The 20238-nt window shown below is 52.5% G+C and overlaps 5 protein-coding genes across 5 annotated transcripts; 4 read left to right on the top strand and 1 right to left on the bottom strand.

The window, feature by feature from the left end:
- Window positions 1–1450: 1450 nt before the first annotated feature.
- CH63R_09730 (uncharacterized protein) lies at window positions 1451–2777 on the bottom strand (the record flags this gene model as incomplete). The annotated part of the gene is made up of 2 exons (XM_018304704.1): window positions 1451–2291; window positions 2359–2777. 2 exons carry the CDS (start codon window positions 2775–2777, stop codon window positions 1451–1453), a joined length of 1260 nt encoding a protein of 419 aa, XP_018154128.1.
- Window positions 2778–4627: 1850 nt separating this feature from the next.
- CH63R_09731 (uncharacterized protein) lies at window positions 4628–5980 on the top strand (the record flags this gene model as incomplete). The annotated part of the gene is made up of 2 exons (XM_018304705.1): window positions 4628–5034; window positions 5086–5980. 2 exons carry the CDS (start codon window positions 4628–4630, stop codon window positions 5978–5980), a joined length of 1302 nt encoding a protein of 433 aa, XP_018154129.1.
- A 3945-nt stretch (window positions 5981–9925) lies between these two features.
- On the top strand, window positions 9926–11867 carry CH63R_09732 (MFS maltose; the record flags this gene model as incomplete). The annotated part of the gene is made up of 5 exons (XM_018304706.1): window positions 9926–10150; window positions 10242–10717; window positions 10797–11134; window positions 11208–11599; window positions 11679–11867. The coding sequence occupies 5 exons, from the start codon at window positions 9926–9928 to the stop codon at window positions 11865–11867; spliced, it is 1620 nt and encodes a 539-aa protein (XP_018154130.1).
- A 2646-nt stretch (window positions 11868–14513) lies between these two features.
- On the top strand, window positions 14514–15080 carry CH63R_09733 (uncharacterized protein; the record flags this gene model as incomplete). The annotated part of the gene is made up of 1 exon (XM_018304707.1): window positions 14514–15080. The coding sequence occupies one exon, from the start codon at window positions 14514–14516 to the stop codon at window positions 15078–15080; it is 567 nt and encodes a 188-aa protein (XP_018154131.1).
- Window positions 15081–18286: 3206 nt separating this feature from the next.
- On the top strand, window positions 18287–20103 carry CH63R_09734 (Major facilitator superfamily transporter; the record flags this gene model as incomplete). Its single annotated transcript, XM_018304708.1, has 4 exons — window positions 18287–18558; window positions 18627–19003; window positions 19104–19647; window positions 19719–20103. The coding sequence occupies 4 exons, from the start codon at window positions 18287–18289 to the stop codon at window positions 20101–20103; spliced, it is 1578 nt and encodes a 525-aa protein (XP_018154132.1).
- Window positions 20104–20238: the final 135 nt, after the last annotated feature.

Genomic DNA, 20238 nt, shown 5'->3' on the forward strand with positions numbered 1-20238 from the left:
GCGCTTCCTGGTGGTAGTAGGTAGGTCCTATCGACTGGAAAATAGTCAACTCATCATCAGCTATGCGATTTCTTGCTAACTCAGGTACAAATTCATGCAATTTAACTAGGGTTTTCTGTATGTGTAGGAGCTGAGAGAAAGAGTGATGTCTTGAAGATGCGCGTCGAGACGCATTGAGACGCGATCATCGCAACAGTGAGCCTTATCATATTCAGACATTCTAAGATCCTCCCTCTCTGTCGTTGATGCCAGAACACTACATAAGGGGGCACCCGCGTTTCAGTCGTCAAATTCCATCTTCCTAACACCCATACACCGACACCCGTCCACGCCGGCCGTCTGCGAGCTCATAACTCCCGCATATTTAACTTTTGACAGTGAGCGAGTCAATACAGAGCCTTCTTAGGGGCCATTGTCATATACAATCTATCCCCTTAGTGAAAAACACTGGTGGATGCAGCCGTACACGCACTAACAGTCTAATACGCTGAACTGCTGACAGATTCGTAGGGCTGCTGGATCTGAAGAGGCCATTTTTCGACTTCTCGGTGGTACAAAGGCCGGATCGCACGATTTGGTCCGCAATTGGCCAAAGTACACACACCACACAGCACACAGAAGCGCCCCGATAAAGACTAGCATGATATCACGCGACGACATTAATACTTGTCTTCTCACGGACTGCTCTGATGTTGACTCCGATGGGGATTACTACTCCGGGATGGAAACCTATCGATAAGTTATGTGGACTCTGACGATGAATCGCACTACGTGTACTGCCATTCCAGGCTTTGATTAAGATGGCGCCCAACCCAACATTTCAGATAACGATTTAGCTCAAGGCAACGGCTTCAATGCGCAACGACTCTCCAGAGGGCTATCACGAAAGTGGGAGAAACATACTGCAGATATTAAAAAATTCTGGACCACAATGAGCCCGGAGCAGCGGCTCCGATGACTCGCCATGTTTGTTCAGCCACAGAGTCCCCCTTGGTGGGACAGCTTGGAATGTTGCCTTACGCAGGCAACCAATTATGTCCCAAGTGGAAGTTTCGCTATCTGACTGGCGAGCTGGGCCACCTCGTGAGACTCATGGCCCACACCTGGTCAGCCAGATCCGCGTCGGCTTCAGCGAGACACTCCCGTTCGGGCCGAGAGCGGCTACTATATGTTCGGCGATCCCAATGCTCCCTAGGGAGAGTCGAGGCTTATAAACCGCGCCGAAATAAAGCTCAGGCGGCTGGAAATCAACGCTGATACAATTGTCGAATCGAGAATTGGGGACGACACCATCCGGAAGCAATGCTTTCTCCAGTGCAACCTCAAGAAACTCGTACAGGTACGAGATAATGGCAAAGAAATGAAAACGAGATCTACTATTACTATTTAACCCACAGGCCCGGGATCCAGTTTGCAACAGAAATTGCAGGTGTTCTTAAATACACCTTTCTTAGCCGTGATTGAGCGTAACCCCAGGACCAAAACGGTCATGGAATTGCTTGGTATTATTTGGTTCTTTTGGGGAGGTCGAAGTTGAAATTGGTGAGGCCTGGCGCCGAGGCTGCGTTTCTTTCAAAGACCTGATATACTCTGCATCCAGTTGTGTGAGAGCCTCCATACTCTTCTGCACGGTCTCATTTGTTACTTGCCCGCCAACGTGCCGTGAGCGTCCACTGAGATTGAGCCGCCTGGCCGTCACTAGGTCATTGACTGTTGAGACTGAAAATGCGTAACTGTTATCTGCCAGTGTGAGGTCTTCGAAGACGTTGCTCCGCTCTTTGGCCAGTTCACCAGCGTCGGACACGATTCGTATGCATTGGCTAACGCTCTCCTTTGTCTGCTGGAGTCGTGCCAGTTGTGCGGCGACAGGTTCAGACAGCGCTTCTTTCAGAGACATCGCCTCCAGTTGACTGTCGATAAGAGCTTCATGAGTCTGTAGACGAGCTACGAGAGACTGTATTGATCGTCCAGCTTCGCTTAGGCCAGTTTTGATGTGTTTGTGTGCCGATGGACGCCCCGAAAAGTGAACACGCTCCGTTGATGCCGATTCAAATCGCGTGATCTGCGCAGACAACTGAGCACACATATCGAGACCTTGTTGGGTGCTTTCCTTTTCTTCCAGCATTGCATGCCACTCCTTTGCAACATCATCGATAGCCGCGGGATCTCCGTCCTTTAGGCGGTCGATCTTCTCCTGCAGGTCTTCTAAATGGGCGCTTAGGTCGCTTGTGGTGTCGGAAATCATGTCCCTATAATTCTCCAGGACCTCGGGCGATATAACAGCGATGCGTCTACAGCGATTGTAAGGTGAGTGGAGGCGTGGCAAAAGGACAGAAATATAAGTTGGAAGTCACTCACAGGTTTGCGTTTGCCAGAGCAATGTTGATAGTGGACTTGTGTGCGGCTAACATAGCCCTGAAGTCGTTGATGTCTCCCTGAAGATATTTTTGCGTTATCCAGTCACGCATGCTCGAACGCGATGTGTTGCTGGAATGTTTCGTGCATTGGGATATGATTTTGCCGTACTCTTCGCACGCATTGCCGCAGCGTTGAAGTGGCCGTTCGAGGGGTTGGAAGTCGAGGCTTGGGTTGTTGGCGATGGTCTCCAGGAGTGAGCTTAAGACCCCCGTCAAATCGCTCACCTCTGCTTTGAGCGCTCGGGCGTCCCTGTTCTGGCTTTGCAAGCCACGGATGATCCCGTGAAGTGCTATACTGGACTTGAGAGCAAAGCCCCCAACTGTCAGAACACCGGTCGCTATGCTAACTGGGTCTGCCATGATGCAGTACGTTTAGGGGCGAGACGTGAGCGACGAAAAGAGGTACCCTGTTATGGAATCGCTATCAAATGACCGGCCTCTGCCATGTATTTAAGGCCTTTTAACGTACTTGCAGACCCTATCGACAAGACTGTCGTTGGCGCTAGAGATGTCGGCGGTTGATGAGACACGTCATCTCTGTGAGGTGAGGGGTTACACCCCGACCCCGTTGATGTTCACTCATGGACCGATTTTCTAATTGGCTAGAGATTGAGGACGCGGGGTCGGAATGACCTGCTATTTGATTGGCTACAGACTACTTACCGATTGAGGCTCACATGCGTTTCACGGGAGTCTCCCAACTGGGTCATTCTGTTTAAAAAATCATCAACAGATACAAAGTTCCCGCGTGGGAGGACTGGTAGTCCCTAGGAGGGCTGCAGAAATCCCCATGAGAATGCGGTGGCGGCGCCTTTGTTTGAGGTCGATTCATAGGGTATATAATAATATATCTCTTCAGCAGAGACTAACTGCGCCGCCGTCCGCAGCGTGGGTGCCCTCGGCGTACATCCTCGGTAGTCACTAATGTTTATCCATGACTGAATATCAACGCAAAGAAAGGCGTCACGCCATCAGCACATCAACCCCCACCCCTAAGTTCTCGCAAAGTTCCATCCTCTGACCAAGCACAGCCGCTCAGTCATCAAACTTTCAGGCCTCCTGCAGATGCGTTTGCGATACATCTTGGCATGGCTAACTTGCTGACGGGCCAAATTCAACCAACCCTCCGCGCCTCTGCGGCCCAATGCTACAATGGACTGCTAGTTGACTTGGACTGCACTCCTTAGTGGCGGAGAAGAGGATGTCATTTAACAAGAGCTGAGTTTCACTTCTCGGCAGGTGGCTAGATATGCTTCCAACCATGACATTTTTATCAAGCCTGCCGAAGGAATAATGGCACAAGGCTAGTTCCATTGGCTGGGCTGATGCCAGGATCTAATCCCGTCACAAGCACCAGGCAATCAGTCATGTCGCCAAGTGGGCCATCCAGCTATTCCTGTGGAGAAGATATACCAGAATGATTCTCCGTAAGGTTGTTCCAGGGAAACTCAAGAATATGGCCTCAGTTGGCTCATTGCATGCTTGTGCATGCAATGTGATAGTGCCTGCTAAAGCACGGCCCCGCTTAGCACGCTGCCTTGCAGTGGGCTAGTCCTAGAAGAATGCTGTAGTAACTAACTGCCTTGAAGTGGGTAAAAGTAGCTCGGGTGTTCCGCCATTGGTTGAAAATTGACATGTCATTGTGCATAAACAGTGTATCATGTCGATGCTTACTGCGCGTCTCCTGCAATAACCAAGTAGCTTTATTTCCCTTCGAGCGACGGGAGGAACCATCGGTTCCATTCGACCTGCAAGACTGACCTGGATCACGGCCCAACCGATCTTTTGCAACCGATCTTTTGCAAGTGCTAGGGCATCTCCTTATCCGCCATCCGAATCAACGACAATACCTTAAAGCCAAGCATGGCTTCCCTACATTGAAGTAGCTATAGGCGCTAACTCTGTTTCGGCCTTAGTCTGCTGACAGTGATAACTCCACCCAGCAGCAATCATGCTTGACTGACGATTTCAAGGAAGTTGAGACAGGGATATGTTTGAATCCAAGCCAATTGATGAGAGCACGGCGGCCTGGGCGACCCATGATGCCCAGCCCCATCTGTGCGCTTCGCCCTGCCAATAGGAGCCGCTGGAGGTGAGAGAGGTCAAAGCGGGCACACAGTAGTACATCAGTCGCTTCCATCCACACCTGAGCTCTTCTCGTTCAACCAAATCTGCACTCTCGAGTGGAGATCTCGCGAGTTACTTCCAGAATGGCGGATCCTTTGAGCATCACTGCTTCAGTGCTTGCTGTGGCCACAGCCGCATTCGTATCAACAAAAACACTCATCGATACCGTAAACCGCTTCAAAGGTCGCGATAAGACTTTGCAGAGGCTGCAGGATGAGCTTGAGGACCTCCTCAAGATCTTGGAGATGCTCCAAGGCATATCTCAATGTGAGCTGTCTATCCTAGCGCTTCTCGAAGGCCCCGTTCGCCGGTGCAGTGAGTTGTGCCTTAACTTCGACAAGTCCATGAAAGACTTCACTGGAAAGGCAACAAAGACCGGGTTCCGAGATTGGGCCAAGCTGGAGTTTAGGAGGGGCGACATCAACGAATTCATCGACACCGTGTCAGGATACAAATCCACGATCTCGGTCGGCTTGGGAGCCATCAACTTGTAAGCTGAGCACCTTCCCGTCCAAGTGAGACACAAGTTAACACTCATTAGGAATGTATCCAAAGCATCCCAGCAGATTCTCGAGCAGTACAGCGAGATGATTGAAGATACGACGTACAATCTCAATCTTCGCCTACAAAGAATCGACGACAAAATAGCGCTGCTCCCACAGAAAACCGCTGACAGCTCCGACACAAGCATTGATCTGAACAACGAGCGAGCAGTGACAGAGCGGTGCCTTAGCATTTGCGAAAATGCGAGGTCTTATCTCGAATCATTGACAGATCAAGAACCATTATCGCAACCTAAATCTCCCCAAGAGTATCCTATGGATCAGCAGGAGACCTTTGAAGCGCAGCGTCTCACCCGCCAACTTCTAGGCCAAAATAGGGATAGCATTGCGGAGATGGTCGGCCGTCTTCGGGAACGTTTGGAATCCATACCACCCGATGGAAACCCCGCCAATGGCCATGAGAGAACACGCTTGCAGCAGGAGCTCAACCTTTCGAAACAGTGTCTCGAGGTTTGCAAAATGGCTTCTGTTGAAGTAACGCGACAAAAATGCCACACAATCGGAGAGGCGATTGCCGACGGGGACAGTGATCAAGTTTTAGTCACGACTTTTGCAGACCTCTTCAATATTGGGAAAGCGGAGTCTCGAGGCAAGTCTGCGCAATTGATCGGATCAATGCGAGACGAAACACTGCAGCGAATCTCTGATGGTCGATACGGTAGCCGCTTCGGGGCTTTGCCCAGCACCGAAGCAAGCGCTCCTCTTTTGCAGTCGCCGGTCGAAGTTCAACGAACCAAAGAGGACCCTTCACGTCAGGAGACCGCCGAGGGTGGACGTTCGATGGCTACAAGACCTTACAAACCTAATTCCTATCAAGTTAGAAGCCGAAGGCCAGATGGACGGGCTGGAACCAGAGAGGAAGGCGAAGAATGAGTAGATGCTTATCAGCTAGTTGATGAAACGTCTATCGCAAACATCAGTATTCATCATCAGCAGGTTAATCACGGGCTTCATTCAGTAGTCACTAACCAGGATACGATTATTCGCATCGTGGCGGTGGCTTGGGTTGTTCAGGCGAGAGTACTCTCGGACCTCCTGTGCCGCTGGTAAGGACGTGGATCTGAGTCTCGTAGCACGGCGTCTGTTAGGGAACGTATTTACGGGAACGGTCGGCACGGATACCGGCAATAGACTCTAGAACACTCAACTGCACAAACCAGGGTGGCAAAAGGAGCTGAAGTGAATAACTTCCAGCAAATGCTGTCTTCCTCGCAATTTAAGATAGGTTTCCTGGTCGTCAATCTGACGCCATATCTTCCGCTGCAAATTGTTGCTGTGGTTATGGAGGAGACATGTCGATAGACGTATACTTTTACGTTTTGATATACCAAACTCAGCGTCAGTGGAGAAAAGTTGCCCCGGGTTTCAAGGTATCATATCAAGGAGCGGCGCAGGGCAAGTAAAACGGGTGTGCAAGGAGCCTTGGGCAACCTGCCGTGAAACAAACGTCGCTGACTTGAGAGGACATGATTCGAACTAGAAGAATAGTCTTGGTTATCGTTTCGCAGTCCATCAAACACCAGGAGTGGATTTCAAGATGGTCTTAGTTTCGACTAGAACTTGGTGGAGGGACAGACAGAAGAGGGACATTTTCCCGCGCTTTTTGTGATCTCTTGGGATCGAGATATTATTCCGCCTGAAGCCCTCTAGGATTAGCGACATTGTCTCTGCAATTTGACGTACCACCCAGCAATAAAGACTTTACACTCGCTAGCGGCTATCGGTATTGATGGGATATCTCGATTTTGGACTTTATCAGGTCTAATCGAAGCTCTTTTTTTACTTGCCTGATAGAGAAGCCTTAGGCTTGCGCTAGCAGTGAGTCATCCTGGAAATGATGGATAGTCGTGCCTGATCTTGAATCTCGTGATCTCACTCCAGAATTTGGATTGCAGTTTCTAGGCGATACGGGTAGGTCAGGGCAGCCAACTGCACCAAAAAACAAAGGCTTAGTAATAGACCAGCGCCAACCGGTTCCCTACGCCGACTTCCACGGGTCGATGACATGGGTGGACTTCGACGCTCGGAGCGTGACCTGGACCAGCATCGGCCACTAAACCCCAAGGCTTTGGTCGAACAGAATAACAGCAGGCTCATCTGTGTGGCTTTCCCTCATCGATGGCAATTCGAAGGAGACGCGGTTCTCGTGCTAAGTCAACGGCTTTACGTGGTCTACGGCTGGACCGACGCCACGTTTTAGTATCCAGTTGAGTACCGCGAGGAGTCTACCGCGGTCGTGAGTGATGAGATTTTGTAGTTGACCCGAAGTCTGCTTATCCAACGTTGTGAATAGGATTGACGAGTTGTGCACAAGCCGAAAGCATGAAGCATCTCGAGTTTGGCGCTTCCATGATAGAGCTTTGTGGGAGCCCTTGATCCGTGGGCCATTCCTCGAAATAACCTCACGTGTAGTTGCAAAGCAGCTGTATTGCCCCCACGTAAGAATAAAAATGAAAACCTCTATACAAGGTGTAAAGAACTCGATCTAAAGTGCTGTTGACTGCGGTGGCCGGCACAGTCAGGGTGGTTGCTAGACAAGTCGACCAAGGCGTTCCAAGTAAGCACAAGTGTGTGACCTGCAGCCTGGCAACGAACGACCAGCTCGTTTTTCAAAGGATTAATCGTAGTTAAAGAAAATACAGTCATAGCCAAAAGCTTGTGCAGACGTTTCCCCTGCGGCGGCGAGAGGGGGGGATAGCGTTGCAGGAAATGTCTTGTCTTGCAGCGGGCAGAGCCTTGGCAGGCAACAGATTTCGGGAACCAGTCCCCTGTGCTACTACGGTATCCTGGCATTCAAGCTCGAGCGGGGAGGGTGATCTCACGAAGCCTCCGTCAAGAGACAAAGTGGTTGACGCCAAGAAGTTTAGGGGAAAGACAGATGATTGGATCCCGAGCCGAAGAGGCTGATGAGGTGGAACTCTCGATTGTGCACTGGTATCACAAAGGTTGTGACGAGGAAACGAATGCTTTTACCGCCGGCCAGACCATGACGGCGACTGTTGTCTAGGTAGGTTGGACCGAATCACGAACGCGTGTTCAATGAGGAACGGCATGCGGAATGGTGTGTATTCGCTCCCAAGGCGACATGCGTCCGTCGTTGCGGTTGTTTCTTCCGAGTCTTGCGCCAGTACGGATACCGTACCAGGGGAGTAGAAAATCCAAGTGCAATTGCCTCACCCCTTGCTCACCTCGCTCAGGCTGCTTCATTGCCCCCTTGAGTGATGGGTGATGTTTGTGGAAAGCTGGGTCAGCAGGTGCATCGAGTGAGGGGGCATTTGTTACTATCCCATCCCTCCCTCCCCCCCAACTGCGGGATGGCTTCGGTGCGGGGTAGGATTCAGTGAGATCCTAGCAACTGCCAGTAAAATCCGAGGCCTGTACGGAGCACAGTCCATTCTGGGGCACGCTTAAAAGAAACTTTAGAAATACGGGTACCCAGACAGGAAACTAAGGGGAGAGAGAGAGAGCTTGTCATGCGGAGTAAAAGAGGAGTAAGTGAAGGATTAAAAGGTGGAGATGGGGGAGCCATGTCGCGGCCGAGGGGACGGGCATATTTTACGGACACCTGCAGGCTCTCATGGAAGCATGGAGGGAGGGAGGAGGCAATGTAAAACCAGGGAGGACAGGGAGTGAGTGAGTGAGTGAGTAGGCGAGTGAGAGTGCCTGCGCGAGATTGATTCTGCAAACACGCAGTCCAGTCCAGTCCAGTCCAGTCCAGCCCACAGTTCAGTCCCAAGATCGACCCAGACCACTCCGTCGGATGGGCCTCCTTGCCTACACTGCACTGGGCCCATTCCCACATCCAAAAGAGAGGCCGAGGCCGCGATGCGATGCGATGCGGAGCGAATGATGATGGATGCCGACGCAAGTCTGACAAGTCTAGTATGGTAGGCTAGCCTAGTAATCCACACACGCACGCGAGATGCAGGTTTTTTTTTTCTCTTCCTTTCACTCGGCCCTTGGCAGCTTCTTTACTGTACGTCCGCTTAAGATTGGAATTGTGAGTTTCATCCGTTGGAACGAAAGATTCCCTCGGACGGCGGCGGCGGCGGCGGTTAGTACAAGACAACCTCGGCCGGCGGCTTAGCGCTTCCCGAGATACCGAGGGAGAAGGGAGAAAGGCAGCGTGTTGGCAGCTTCAACTCCAACTGCAAGTCATTTGTCGTTGTCTCCCCCCCCCCGTATCCACCGCGGTCCACCATTCGCCCGCATCAAAAGTGGCGAGAGAGTGTGAGAGTGAGAGTGAGAGGGAGAGATTGGATTCTCATCAGTGCCTAGTCCCAGCCAACAAAGTCACATGGGAGCAAGGAGCTGCAACAAAACAGTTCAGTTCAAGCACCCGAGCCATTCAAGATCGATACACCCCCCCCTGAGTTCATCACAAGTCCGTAGTGGGAAGTTCTCCCAACCCTCGAACACGTCCCCCCATTGGAGCGCCTCGGCGCCCAGGAGGATTTCCCCCCGGGCCACCCCCCAGGACCTCCCCAGGGCTCGTTATATCAAGACCCGACATCCGACCCCATTGGAGAAGGGCGGGTTTCCACTCTGGGGTTTTGTGGGAACGTTTGTGATTGCGGGGGGACACGGGGTTTTAGCGGCGTTGGGGTGAGCGACAGCGTAGGATTCCCTCCCCAGTCGGCTCGCGTTGTCTTGTCCGTATTGGCTGCATGACAAGAAAGGGACAAGGAAGACAAGACTCTTTAAGAACTGGTTGCCCAGAAAAAATCCCAAAGCCTCGTCTCGAATGTCTTGACTCTCTTCTCCTTTGCTCCCCTTCTCTCATTCCGACACCCACCGGCCAACCCGCGCACCTCCGACATGAGCAACCCCGTCGACTCCAAGTCGCCCCGCGACGACGACCCGTCCAAGGTCGAGACCTATGTCGCCGACCATGTCGCCGACATCGACGAGAAGATGAAGCCCTCGCAGATGAAGGTCGATGCCATGGAGGCCGAGCAGGCCGAGCAGAACATGGGAGTGCTGGAGGCCGTCAAGCTCTACCCCATGGCTTCTCTCTGGGCTTTCATCATGTCCACGACCATCGTAAGCTAGCTCTCTCTCTATACACACAGACAAACACACATACAGGACCTGTCAGAGGGAATTTTTGGCCGACTGACACCCGCGGTGTTAGATCATGGAGTCGTACTGCGTCTTCCTCATGGGCGCCTTCGTTGCCATGGATCAGTTCAAGAAAGAGTATGGCGTCCGAGACAGTAAGGGCAAAGACCAGATTGAGGCCTCGTGGCAGTCCGCGCTGCAGGTGGGCGGCCCCCTCGGCGCCATCATCGGCGTCTGCATCGCCGGCCCCATCACCAGCCGCATCGGGTACCGCTGGGCCACCATCGGCGGCCTCATGCTCCTCAACGCCTTCATCTTCGTCTTCTACTTCGCCAACTCGCTCGCCGTCATGTTCGTCAGCCAGCTCCTCGAGGGCGTGCCCTGGGGCATCTTCATCGCCAACGCCCCGGCCTACTGCAGTGAGATTGTGCCCATGAGGCTGAGAGCCCCGGCCACCCAGATGCTGCAGATGTTCTGGGCCATTGGCGCCATCATCGTCGGTAGCGTCTGCTACGTCTACGAGGCCAAGGCCGACTCTAGCGCATACAGGTTCGTCTCCCCTTTTCCATCCAGCCTGGTACATGTGTATGTCGTTTTGTGTTGTTTTGCTGACATGGCGTGAACCCAGAGTCCCCATCGCGCTTCAATGGATGTTCCCCACGCCCCTCGCCATCCTCCTTTACATTGCTCCCGAGTCACCGTGGTGGCTGGTTCGCAAGGGACGCATCGAGGAGGCCAAGGTTGCCGTCCGCCGCCTCGGCCGTGCTGAGGCCAATGCCAACCTCGACGAGTCCGTCTCCATGATGCGCCGCACGATCGAGCTCGAGGCTTCCGAGAAGGAGCCCGGCTACCTCGAGCTGTTCAAGGGCACCGACACGTACCGCACCCTCATCGTGTGTGGTGTGTATGCCGCCCAGAACCTTACGGGTAATCTGATCGCCAACCAGGCCGTTTACTTCTTCAGACGTGAGTGTTTTTCTTTTGTCTTCGTGTCTTACTGTTTTGATGAACCTCCCCCCCGGGCTAACATATCAAACAGAGGCGGGTATCGACTCGAACCTTGCCTTCGCCCTCGGTCTCATCACTTCCGCCCTCCAAACCATCTTCGTCATGCTTTCCTGGATCCTCACGACATACCTCGGCCGACGCACCATCTACGTCTGGGGCTCGCTGATCAACGTCATCTTCCTCATCGCCCTTGGTGTCGCGGGCTCTGTCGGCGACTCCACGTCTGCCTCTTTGGCGATGGCGTCCCTGGGTCTCATCGTCTCGGTCGGTTTCACGCTGGGACCTGCGCCCGCTTCGTGGGTCATCATTGCCGAGACGTCGTCTATTCGCCTCCGTCCCCTCACGACCGGTCTTGGACGTGCCGCCTACTATGTCGTCAACATTCCTTGCATCTTCCTCTCCACTTACATGCTCAACTCGACGGTATGATTGCCCTCCCCTCCCACCTTCTCTCTCACAAACAAACGAACCCCGAAATCACTAACGATCGATGTGACAACAGGGCGTGGACCTCGGTGGCAAGTGCGGTTACGTCTGGGGCGCAACCGGTTTCTTCTGTTTCGTCGTCTCCTACTTCTTCTTGCCCGAGATGAAGGGCCGGTCTTTCCGCGAGATCGACATTCTCTTCAAGCGCCGCGTCCCTGCTCGCCAGTGGAAGAAGACCGTCATCGACATCTTCGACGACGAGTAGATGTGCTGTGGCGTTGTTTCAGCTCGGTTCGGGTTCTAGACCATGAAATCCACCGGCTCCACTGCGGGCGGAGTGACACACGATGTTGCCTCCAGCTGGGGAGGGTCATGGCGAGGAGGGGAAGATGTTGTAGTGCATGTCAGAATATAGGCTGAGTACCGAGCATTGTCAATTCAATATCCGGTGCTACTCTACAACTAGGGCATTCCCAGATCGGGAGGCTGCCCCATACTTCAAAAGGCACTCACTCACATACCACATGAACAATATAATTACGCATAATATACCGCTTTGCCGCACATTCACCTTCAGCTACTAGATTAATGTCCGCTTGATGCTGCTTTTCGTTCCAAAGCCATAAGACTCTGACACGCCTGAAACCTGGCCAACGAGAACTAAAGGTGACTGACTGCTCATTGCCTTCCGCAAAGATGTAGATATCTGTCGTGCAGTTGAAGTGAACCGCTAAGGCTCAGAGACTGCGTCCTGAGACTCCAAGCGGCCTCATAGCATGCGGTTTTCCCACATATGCCTGTTCCATCTTTTTGACTTGGACCGCAGGAGTCAAAATTAAAGAATTTTTGATTCGCCAAGCAGTCATTTGCTCCAAGAACTTGAGCAATGCCATTCATTATCCAAGTCTCAGTTACAAACAAGACAATGCTCAATCATCGTCTGAGACATTGGGCCAGCAGCAACAGCAGGTGTGGCAGCTGCAATCAATGATCCGTATCCTTCTTCAGCCTTGGTCAGCTGACGTCTTTCAATGTGAACACTGGTTGGCTGTGATGAATAGCTACAACTGAGATGATCGCGACGGTACAGTAACCAGTCATTCAATTGCTCAAGGTTGTGAACTCTAGTGTCTGCTAACCTGATTCGCTCCTCTCGCCGGGGAAATTGGAAGGGGCTTTAGGGTTTGGCAGCCTACTATCTTTCTGTAGCGGACGGTATTTCTTGGCGTTGTTCACGTGTTAAAGGTGTATCGATCCTTCTGGGCTCACGTGCTCTCCATCAATTGAAGCATGGACAAGGGTCGGGGTAGTGGAATTGGTTTGGTGTTCTGCAAACTTTTGACCGGAAGTATTGAGGTCTAGGGCAAGTCTCGGAGCATGCTCACCTCACCGACGTCTTCTCCAGCCGCGGGTAGGGAGACGGAAGAACCGGCAGGTCCACGATAACGTTGATGGCCAAGAACGGATATAACAACTGGAAGAGGTATGTCGTATCTTGCTGCCCAAGCCAGGTGTTTCTAATTTAGACGTAGGGGAACGTTTCACACGTCTAACCTCGTGTCGGCGGCCAAACGTTAAGCGATGCTCTGTCAGCATGAAACCTGACCTATGATCCTAGCTCCATTGAGCTGCGGTGACACCTTTGAACACACGAAGGAGGAACACGGCACGCATCATCATATCAACGTTGAGCAGTTATCCGCCTCGGGAAGGACCGGCTTTGAGGCTAACTGTGGCCAAGAAGGCTCGCTTTCCCAAACGCTTGATACTGTCCCCATGGGTAAATGGTCTCTAGCTGACGGGTTCACTCAGAATCAAGAATATAGGGAATTTCTAACTTTGTAGGACTTTGACTGATTTAGGTCCTATCAACTTGTACTTTTTTTTGCGTCAGAGTCTAATCTGATAAATATGCCAAGGCTTCTGACTGACGTCTAGTTGACACCTCGCCAAAATGCATCTTAGACATAGGTGAATACGTGTTGTGTTGCCCTAAGTTTCCGGTTTAACATACAGCGCGAGGAGCAATATCGCGCTGTACAGGGAAATGTTTATTCTTAGCTGTGCTTCAACACCCTAAAAGTCGGTGGGAGTAGCAATCATCGGGTCCAAGCCACCAAACGGGTGCCCATAGTTTCTTGGCCTTGTGGGACCACATCAACACTTGTCATCACAAGCTTTCAACAAAGTATAGATCGGCGTTTGCATCATATACGCTTAATCAAGACCAGATGAAGAGGAGACGCGACGAGCAAGTTATCGTCTCCATGCGTTGTTGCCGCAAGCTGAAAACTCTTTTCACCGTCGCCATTGGCCAGCCGTTCCCCCATGAACCATCGAGTGTAATCTTCGACAGAAATGCGGATCATGCAGCAGCAGGTGGGGGTTCCTTGACTCGGCAGAGCCGTGGGAAACAGCCACAATACAACGCCTGCGCGGAGCAGGCCTGGTCAGTCTGCCATAGTAGGCGGCATGCCCGACTGGAAAGCTGCACAGCCCTACGAGACCAACTCCTCGCGCGAGTCAGCATCCCCCCAGCATTGGCCAACCACCGGCACGGCCGATAGCTTGATAGGTTGATAGGACATCACCGCCCTGGGTGGTTCTATGGGAGTTGATTAAATGAAGGGCTCCTTATGGGGTGCTAGGCCTGCCAAGCCCCGCTGCAAGGGGCTCCCCCTTGTAATGAAGACTTATTTCTGGTTCACGATAAATTAATCTTCAGTCTATGTTTCCAGAGATGAAAAAGCACAAAAGCGGGAGCTCTTGCTTCGTTCGTAGTCGGCAATCCAGCTTTGTGGCATCTCAAAAACCTCGTCATACTTCCAGTCACACATTCTTGCTCACGAGACGACAGCGTCGAGCTACGATAACACCACTTTCAACCGCTTCGCAAAACCGAAACACAACCATGCCTGCAATCCACCAGTTGGCCCAGGCTGCCCAAAACAGTCCCCTCCGATTCCTGGCAACACGAAACGGCAGCAAGGACGGCGACGGCGACGACGACAACAGCGGTCTGTCGGGAGTCGCCATAGCTGCCATCATTGTCTGTGTGGTTGTCTTCATCACCGTTCTCGGGTGTTGCTACTGCTGCTGCTGCAGGCGGCGCAGACGCAAGGGAAACAGCAGCAGCAGCAGCGACAGCGACGACGACAAAGACGAAGGCTCCGGCGGCGGCGGCGGCAACAAGTTCGTCTACGACCCGACGAAGTACATCAAGAAGGCCATCAAAAAAGCTTTGAAGAAGATCAAGAAGATGGTGTCGAAGAAGAACAAGAAGAACAAGGAAAAGAAGGCCGCCGGCACCGCCGTCCACCTCGAACAGACCGGCCCTTACGGCCAGGGCACCCATCCCGGATACGGCCAGAACGAGTGCGAGATGGGGTACAACGGGGGATACGACAGACTCGACGGGGAGAACGAAGAGCGGGTGGCGTTGGCGTCGTCACCTTACGGAGCGAGGAACGAGCACTAGACTAGACGGCTCACAAGCGTACCCAGCACGCTGAGATCTCGGGACCCTGACACCCGATTGCGCGGCTTTTTCTTACTCTAGCCTCACGTATACCCATGTTGCGACGAATCTAAATAATGTTTCCCTATCATGCGATTGACCCGTGCCTCCCAAATCGTACTTTTGGAATCTTAGGGCGTTCTCCTGGGATGTGTACTGGTTGACATGGACACAAAGCTGGAGAGAATCTATGCACCGCGGCCATGTCTGTCGTTCGTGCCGCAGTGGCATATTCTCATGTTCTTGTGTGAAGTATGGAGAGGGTCTTACCGACAATTACTCAACGCGGTATTCAATGCAAGTTCTCCCATTCCAAAAAGGCGTAACCTGCTGATTAAACTCCGCTTTCTATCGGGTAATCGATGGGCTCTTGGTAATGCTAAAGACGGCAGCCAGCTACGGGGCCGCTACGAAGAAACACGAAAGTAGCGGTAGGTTTAAGCATCAAGCTAGACATTTATAAGCTGGAAACAAATAGCCGTTGTGGTACAAATTCCATTAAGATGACGCAAGATTGGATCAACAGTTGCTGCTAGAGTAATCGCAGCTAGTACAGGCGTCAAAAGCCGTATCGAGTGCAGTCACGAGATGAAACATCATGCACCTATCCTAGAGTAGGACCTGGTGCCTTGATGCTACGTTGTGCTGTTGAAGTGCTACCCAGCCCTATAGAGCATGTTACGTTCAATGGGTTCGAGTTTCTTGGGAAGCACGCAATCTTGATAAGGCGTTGCCTGCTCACTTGTTGATAGAAAACCTTTGACTCTCAGATTTGCTCAAATTATCTTTCAAAGGTGGGTTTACAGTCACCTCGTAAATTATTCATGTCGGTACTGTTCTGTCCTTAACATCTACAGATTGCAATTTCTGTCGGAGTTTGCTGCTGTTTAGGGTGCTTCTGTCAAGTTCCCAGAAAATGAGTGAAGGACATGAGAAGTTCAACTTGTATGCATCATTTCTAGACCCTCAAAGTTACATCAACAATCTAAAGAAGGGGTTCGTTCAAGAATGAGTTAGAGACTAGACTACAGGTGATGTCAATTGTCGTTATCTACTGCAACCTTTAGGTAGAGCATTTGATCATTCTTTCATGTCATGCAAGAGACTGAGGAAGTGTAGCCTGAACCGAGCAGATAAAGATGGGGAATTCTAATATAAGCAGATGTAAAAATTAGTCTCACAAGGTCACTTGAGTGAGCGTATGAGCAGACAAAGCAGTACTATTTGTAGTGGTTGCGATGTAAAAGAGAGGAAGTTAGTGACGGCAGCCGCGATACAACTGGACCAACGGAGACAAATCCGTGTGTATTAGTCTATCAGTCCGTTGCTCCACCCTGCCCTGCCATTGAAACTCAGCTGGGCATCCAGTAATGAAGACATGCAAAAGTAATGACAACAGAAATTTTCAGAGCTCAGGCTTGTCAGAAAGTGATGGATTGTGCTAGAACACCTTGAAAAGGCATTATCAAGAAGCTAATTTTGCAGAGTACAGCAGGAGTCAAAACCGCAAGAGACTTCATCCTCAACAGCACAAATAAACAATTTGACTGGAAGTCGGAGAAGAATGTACTCACGGGTCAAGGCGTGACTTTCTGCTCGGCTGTTTTCTTTGTCCCATATACCTCCTGAAGTTGTCGGATCTCTAATTTGCAGGAGAAAACGACGTAGTTCGTTCAAATTTATTACAGTGATGTAAACAACTGTGGAAGGTCTCGATGCCAACAGTGTTGTGTTGTCACGACTTGGTAATTTAACTCAGATCATCTGTTGAAGGAGAAAAAGAACGACCCACCACCCCAAGGAATGGCTAATACAAGGCAACAACTCAATTGAACCGACATTCCCCGAAACATCATAGGCTGGCATGTGCAGTACATGTGTGTGAGATTGGCTTCACCAGGATTCAATACGCCGTGACATGGTTTACTTCATCTCGGCCCCATTGCGGCGTGTATTGTAAGTTTGTCTCTGACTCGACAACACCTTGCGATTGCAAGCAGGGAGCAACGGCGAGAAGCTTCAATCAGTCGTTTCAAAACTTGACAGCCCGTGCTGTGATCGTGAGACAGTTCTCAAAAATCACCATCAGAGTCAATGGTAGAGTTTCTGACGGAAAGCCTCATGGCGAGATACGGAGAACGAGTCCGCTTTTGACTTGGACGACACCAAGGCGACGACTCGTGCGAAGTGATGTCGGCTCATGGAGCAGGTAGGATGAGCGGTATCGGCCGTCAAGATGGGTAGGCGAGAAAGTCCTTGTAGGTTCACAGTCAACAAAACGTGGACAGCCGGGGCTTATGGACCTGTGTTAAGCCTCTTGGCTGCTGCTCCACTACCGGGTAGAGAGGGATGGAACGACGGGAAAACTTGTTCCACCACTCAGAGATGATAGAGCGTCTGGTTTTTAGACCAATGTTTCCATAAAAAGTCGGCGAGCACCCCGCAAGTGGTGGGCGAGGTCCCCATCTCCGGACCCCATACCCGCATGTTCCCCACGGGCAATAAGCCGGAGAAGTGACAAAGCTCGGTCGGAACCCCGCGGTTGGAGTGAGCACCCGCCAGTTGAGCCTTTGCTTTCTAGCATCAAACGGCGAACGTCTAACAGATGGATGAGAACGGTGGTCAATGGTTGTTTCGATGCGCGGAAGACACGACTGGAGGCGCGTGGAATGGGCGGTCCTCTGTTTCTCGTCATTGTGGGTTATCCGTTTGTTCAGTCAACGACGGATATCTGGTGTAAAGAAAGCCCGTCCAGACATCTGCCATGTTAATCCGATGACGTCCGATGTTAAACCCCCCGTCCATCGGAACTATCATACCCCGCACCCCAGACGTGACTCGGGAAACTCGTGGTGGGTGGAGGGCGCGGCAAAGCTTGCCCAGATCGCCCAGCGAACGCCTCGAGGATCTCTGTCGGGAGTTGTCCGAAACCGAAGAGTCGGTATCAGAATCTCTGGAGGATGCCCTAAGCGCTTGTTCATTCCTTGCGATGTCGAGTATTTGAAGAGCCACATGCCGCACCCCTCGGGGCATTTGTCGGAACTCTCTCTCCCTGGTTCTATAAGGCACGGTATTGTCGTTTCTGCACGTCACAACTCCCACGAGACCACGAGGAGCATCAACACCGAGACCCTGACGCCGTCCGAGATAAAACATCATCATTCCAGATGGCCGATGCCACGTCCACCGCCGCGGATGACGCCAAGTCCCGCAGGAGCGATGTCGAACACCTCGAACAAGACCTCCAGAAACCCCATGTCGAGGCCGATGATGTCCAACAGCAACACCCAGAGATCTACATGCAGGCCCTGGCGCGGTACCCGAACGATGAATCGATAGACCAGGCCGAGGAGAAGCGTCTCCTCCGCAAGCTCGACATGCGCATCCTGCCTCTGCTTGGGATCTGCTACTTCTTCTACTACGTCGACAAGACCACCTTGTACGGCCTGCCGCCGCTTCCAGCACACGAAAGTAGGGAAAGGCGTTTGCTGACCGCTTCGCTCGCAGATCGTACGCCGCAATCTTCGGCCTGAAAGAGGGCCTCCACCTCAAGGGCGAAGAGTACTCGTGGCTCTCGAGCTCCTTCTACTTTGGATGGCTCGTCTGGGCCATCCCCTCCAACCTCATCATGCAGCGCTGCCGGCCGGCATGGTACCTCTCTTTCAACATCTTCATGTGGGGAGCCCTGCTCATGGCGCAGGCCGCGGCCCAGAACTTTGGTGGTCTCCTCGCTCTGCGGGTTCTCTCCGGAGCCTTTGAGGCCATTGCGGATCCCGCCTTTATGTTGATCACCTCCATGTACTACACCCGCTCCGAGCAGCCCTCTCGCATCGCGGCGTGGTATGCCTGGAACGGTGTTGGTGTTGCCGGTGGTGGCCTCATCGGTAAGTCACTCTCTCCCTCTCTCTCTCTCTCTCTCTCTCCCTCTGTCTCGTCAACGGTGTCGCAACATGTCAACTGACCCATGATGATGATGACCCCCAGGCTACGGGATCGGAAACATCAAAGGCGCCCTCGCATCCTGGCGCTACGAGTTCCTCGTCGTCGGCGCCTTCTGCGCCTTCTGGGCCATCATCCTCGCCGTCCTGCTGCCCAACTCGCCCCGGACGATCTGGGGCTTCACCCACGACGAGAAGCTCATCATGATCGCCCGCATGCGCCGCAACCAGACGGGCATCGAGCAGCGCCGCATCAACTGGGGCCAGATCAAGGAGGCCTACCTCGACTACAAGACCTGGCTCTTCACCCTGCTGGGCTTCATGTCCAACGTGCCCAATGGCGGCATCTCCAACTTCTCCACCCTGGTCATCAAGGGCCTTGGCTTCGGGACGCTCGAGACGGCGCTGCTTGGCATCCCCCAGGGCGCCTTGGTCGTCATCTGGATCGGACTTGGTGCCTTGGCGAACAGGTATTTGCCGGCCAACAGCCGCACGATTGTGTGCGCTCTCTTCATGCTGCCCACCATTGGCGGAGCTCTTGGCTTTCTCTTGGCACCGGCTGACGCCTATATCGGCCGGTTGATCTGCTTGTATGTCTCGTGTCTCCCCTGTCCCTCGTGCTTGGGTAATAGTTAAAACACGGCTGACCTGATGTGCGTAGTTACCTTACTGGCTCTTACCAGGCCTCCTTCGTCCTCTCTCTGTCCCTCATCACCTCCAACACAGGCGGCCAGTCCAAGAAGATGATCGTCTCCGGCATGATCTGGTTCGGCGCCTGCATCGGCAACATCGCGAGCCCCTTCTTCTACAAGGCCAACCAGGCTCCCTCGTACCACCTGGGCATCGGATCGCTCCTGGTCGCCAACTGCATCGAGCTCGCTCTCTTCTTCGTCTTCCGCTACGCCTTCATCTGGGAGAACAAGAAGAAGGAGAGGCTGCGGGCGGAGATGCGGGCGAGCGGCAACTACGTGGCGGACGAGCTCAATGCCACCGCTTTCACCGACATGACAGACAAGGAGAACCCCAACTTTGAGTACGTTTATTAATGCGAAGTAATCTGGAGTTTGTATGGCAAGAAGAGAAGAGCCGGGGATGAGACAGACGTGTCTTAGGCCCAGGGATGGAATCTAGCATAGACGCGCATCAATCTAGCGGATCGTTCTGGATCGCACATCTCAACA

Source organism: Colletotrichum higginsianum (assembly GCF_001672515.1).
Source record: "Colletotrichum higginsianum IMI 349063 chromosome 7 map unlocalized unitig_7, whole genome shotgun sequence".
Classification (NCBI taxonomy): domain Eukaryota; kingdom Fungi; phylum Ascomycota; class Sordariomycetes; order Glomerellales; family Glomerellaceae; genus Colletotrichum; species Colletotrichum higginsianum.